The 3,771-nt window shown below is 44.8% G+C and overlaps 1 protein-coding gene across 1 annotated transcript in view; it reads left to right on the top strand.

Annotated features, from left to right (window-relative positions):
* LOC106942305 (CST complex subunit CTC1-like) overlaps positions 1 to 3,438 on the top strand; it is a 44,580-nt gene extending 41,142 nt beyond the window's left edge. The window contains exons 13-14 of the mRNA XM_015025552.1: positions 1,538 to 1,584; positions 2,586 to 3,438. Of these exons, the coding sequence (XP_014881038.1) occupies positions 1,538 to 1,584; positions 2,586 to 2,760 (222 nt within the window). The 3' untranslated portion in view covers positions 2,761 to 3,438. The remainder of the gene's footprint in view (positions 1 to 1,537; positions 1,585 to 2,585) is intronic.
* Positions 3,439 to 3,771: the final 333 nt, after the last annotated feature.

The raw sequence follows: 3,771 nt of genomic DNA, 5'->3' as shown, positions 1-3,771 counted from the left end.
GCTTGGGGTTCCTGGAGGAGCTGGAAGAGGCTGGAGAGGGAAGACTGGGCCTCCCTTCTGAAGCTGCTGCTCCTGCAACCCGACCCGGATAAGTGGAAGAAACTGGATGGATGGATGGATGGATGCCCAAATGAACCAATCACTCACTGCTGTGCCATTGATCCAGACTAAATGTGATCTGGAAGCTCCTCAGTCGTGCTAGTTATCGTTCTCTGGCCACTGATGATCTTCTCTGTTCAGATGTCTGTCTCCTTGGGATGATGGTGGCAGAGAAACTCCTGCTGACCTGGAATCAGACAGTAAACCAGTTCAGAGCTCTGGTTGGAGAAGTAGTTCGGGTTTCTAGCCAACTATCATCAAATAGTTTCATCAGTTTTTCTGATTTCCTCCCCTGGAGTCCCTCAGGGTTCTAGTTTCTCTGTTTTACCCTGATGACTGATTCTCCTCACAATCTAATGCTGATCTGGTGAATCTGCTGATGCCGGTCCTGCTCTCTGGATCCTGCCTGAGTTTGTTACCTGGTGTGAATCAGCTGGTCTTCACCTTAATCTACCCAGGGAGGTTCAGGTGATATTCTCAGGTAGACAGCAGGCAGAGGCCTCAGCTCCGTCCAGGTGGAACTTAGTGGAGACTACAGAGGTGAAGCTTCCTAATTTCAGAGGAGATTCAGTGGAGAAACATCCAGAGGTTAAGGAAGCTGAGATCCTCGAGTCGGTGAATCAGTCTAAGATTTTTATCAACATTGTAAACATTTTCATTTATTTTCTGCTTCTGATCAATTTTCCTCCAAAAATTGGACCGGTCTGGAGAAAATCACCAAAATGATACATGGTACTGTCGGATCCATCCTCCCTCATCACTCGATGGTAAAATCTCCCTGCAGGATGTTAAATGATCGGGTTCCTCTGCTCTCAGTGTTTACCGACTCCATCTGACCAGAGGAGGAAAACCTGGTTTCCCCCAGGACTGAACTCTGACCCATCTGAAGCAGGTTCTGTTCACGTTTAGAAACTCTAAATATTTTTTACATTTACCAGCTTTTTATGATGAAGCCTTGGCGTAAATCCAAACTGGAAGACTCTCTATCATCATCCAATCGGTGCGACTAGTTCATCTCCATCGACCTATCAGCACCGAGCCTCGTCACGGCCAATCACAGACCAAGCTCCTGCTGATGGATGATATTTTAAATAGAAACATTTCTATGTTTTCAGGGTGTTTGTTGTTTGAGGTTTTTCTCTGTTTCATATTATTTGTTATTATTGAACCTTTTATAGAATAATAAATCTCATCATCATAGAGATGAAGCAGCTTTAAAAATGATTCCTGCTGCTTCAGCCTGAAACTTGACTGAATCTCAAAGCTTTTAAAGCTGCAGTCCTCCTGTTAGTGCTGCCCCCTGTTGGCTAACCTGAACAGCTGTTCACCTGCAGTGCTCAGCCTCCAGCTGTAGCAGCAGCGCCCCCTGCAGGCCTCCTCTGGTACTACCACCAGTGTTTAACCAGAAGGCTAAACTCTTCCTCCTCTTCCTCTCCAGGTCTGCAGCTCTCAGTGTGGATCAGCCACCTTCCAGGCCACAGCGAGGTGAGAACAGAACCAGAACCTGCTGGTTCTGATCCAATCACCTGGGGCCTCATGCATAAAGCGGCACAAAAAAAGTGCGGTCCCGTATTTTACGCAAAAGTCGGCATGTATAAAAATTAACTTTGCGTCAAAGTTTGTGTAAATATACGAACACTTTTTCGCTCGGCGTGAAAATGTGTGAAAATGTGCGGCAGCCACAGAAACTTCATTTGTGAACAATATAAAATTAAAAAGCGTCAAAACTCACCTAAAATCAGTGAAATCTGAAGGAAGGATTCAGAGGGAGGATTGATCAGAGATCATATTGATCTGATGGTTTATTGGTGTCTAGATTCATCCAGACTGATCATCCTGGATCTCTGAGCAGAACTTAAAGACAGAGCTGAGCAGTACCGGTACCGGTCCAGCTGCAGCCATCCAGCCTCCCGCTTTGTGAACATAAGGCTTTATGGACATAAAGCAACTTTATTCTGTAAATGTACAACTTATACATGATTCTACTATTAATAAACGTCCAGTTTATTCTGACTCTGTCTCTTTAAATGCCGGCTGACCTGCTGCTGTTCAGATACTCATACTGCTACAAACAAAGCCGTTGCCATGGTTACTGCCCCACGTGGCGGCAGACTTCCGGGTATTTATGCTAATTTACATGAATATGTATTTATGGAGGCGACAGGCAGAGCAGCAGCTGCTGGTTCCTGTAAATCAGGATTTTTTTTTTTACTTTTTATTTACAATTGTTTTATATCCACATGTACCCACAATACAAATACGGATTAATAAAGGAAAGGTGCGCAGCACCTGCGGCTTTATGCATCCGGGCTTTTTGTGCGCCTCACTTTTCTACATTTTTCCGTTCTCCAAGTTTTGGTGTGAAAACTGCGCAGTGTTTTATGCATGAGGCTCTTGGTTCTGGTTCTAATACCGACTGGAACTGGGTAGAACCCGGTACCATCTGACTTCTGGTCCTGACCCAAAGATTCTGGTTCTGGTTCCAGGTTGGTGTTTGACGACGGGACGGCAGAGGCTCATGTCTGGTTGTCGGGGCGACCGGTCCAGACTGTGCTGGGATTGGCCGATTCCCAGTGGGCGGGGCTCCAGAGAGCCGTCAGGGTCAGAGGTCACATCCACGTGTTTCCTGGGGGGCGGAGCCTGGTCAGTACCTTTCTCTGATTGGCTCTCATCCCAGAGGAAAATATAAGTGAAACGATGTCAGACAGAAACACTGAATCCACTCAAGGTTTCCCCAGAGTATTATAAGCCTGGCAGCCCACCAGGCTTTTCTAGCCCCCGCCAGGCTAAGCGTTGCCCGTTTTTGTTTTTAAGAAAATAATAATTTAAAATAATTATTTTTAAAAGCCAGATTGAAAGTGTCTGTTACTCTGAGCGTTTCACTAGCAAAGCAGATTTATTCCCAACGGATGAGTTTATAACAGATGAGTTTATCGTTGATGCATTTAAAGCCAGGAGAGCGACCAATCACAGCGCTGGATCCTCTGCTTGATCTCTTAGGTTTACCTCAGCGCGCCTCCTTTCACTCAAACTGGACCCAGTCTGACCTGTATGGATATTTACATCAACCTCCTGTGAGGAATTATGATTCTTTAGAGAACTCCACATCAGGGTAGGAGTTTAAACCCACCATGTTGCTCTGGTTGCACAGCTCTACGTGAACCACAGGAATAACTTGTAGTCGCTTTCAGAGGAGCAGTGAGGATGATTTATATTTGTGAACCAACAGTTATATGGGTCGTTTCCATCTCAACTCGCTGCCCAGCGTCTGTCTCTGTCTTCCCTGTAAAGTTCATGTCTGTGATCCCGGTTGGTCGGAGCGTTAGCGGCTAACCAACCAGCGCTAACCTCATCATGCAGGTTCAGCCTGGGGAGGAGCTTTAGCGCTCACATCATGCTGGTTTTATATCATTTTATTATTATTTTTCCAGTTACATGATGCATCAAATTGTATCAATGCTTTGTCCATTTAGAGTTGATGTGTGGCTGTAACTGGGTCTATATTAGTCAAATCAAATCTAATTTTATTTTTATAGCACATTTCAGCAGGAAGGCATTTCAAAATGCTTTACATCATTAAACCCAAAAACAGAGTCATACAACATTGAGTAAACAATCAAAAACATTAAATTTCATATCAAAGTTCTGCCCTTCAAATCCAACCTGCACCTT

Source organism: Poecilia latipinna, unplaced genomic scaffold (assembly GCF_001443285.1).
Source record: "Poecilia latipinna isolate Pla-1442-1.1 unplaced genomic scaffold, P_latipinna-1.0 Scaffold4179, whole genome shotgun sequence".
NCBI lineage: Eukaryota > Metazoa > Chordata > Actinopteri > Cyprinodontiformes > Poeciliidae > Poecilia > Poecilia latipinna.
This window is presented reverse-complemented; position numbering and strand designations above follow the sequence as displayed.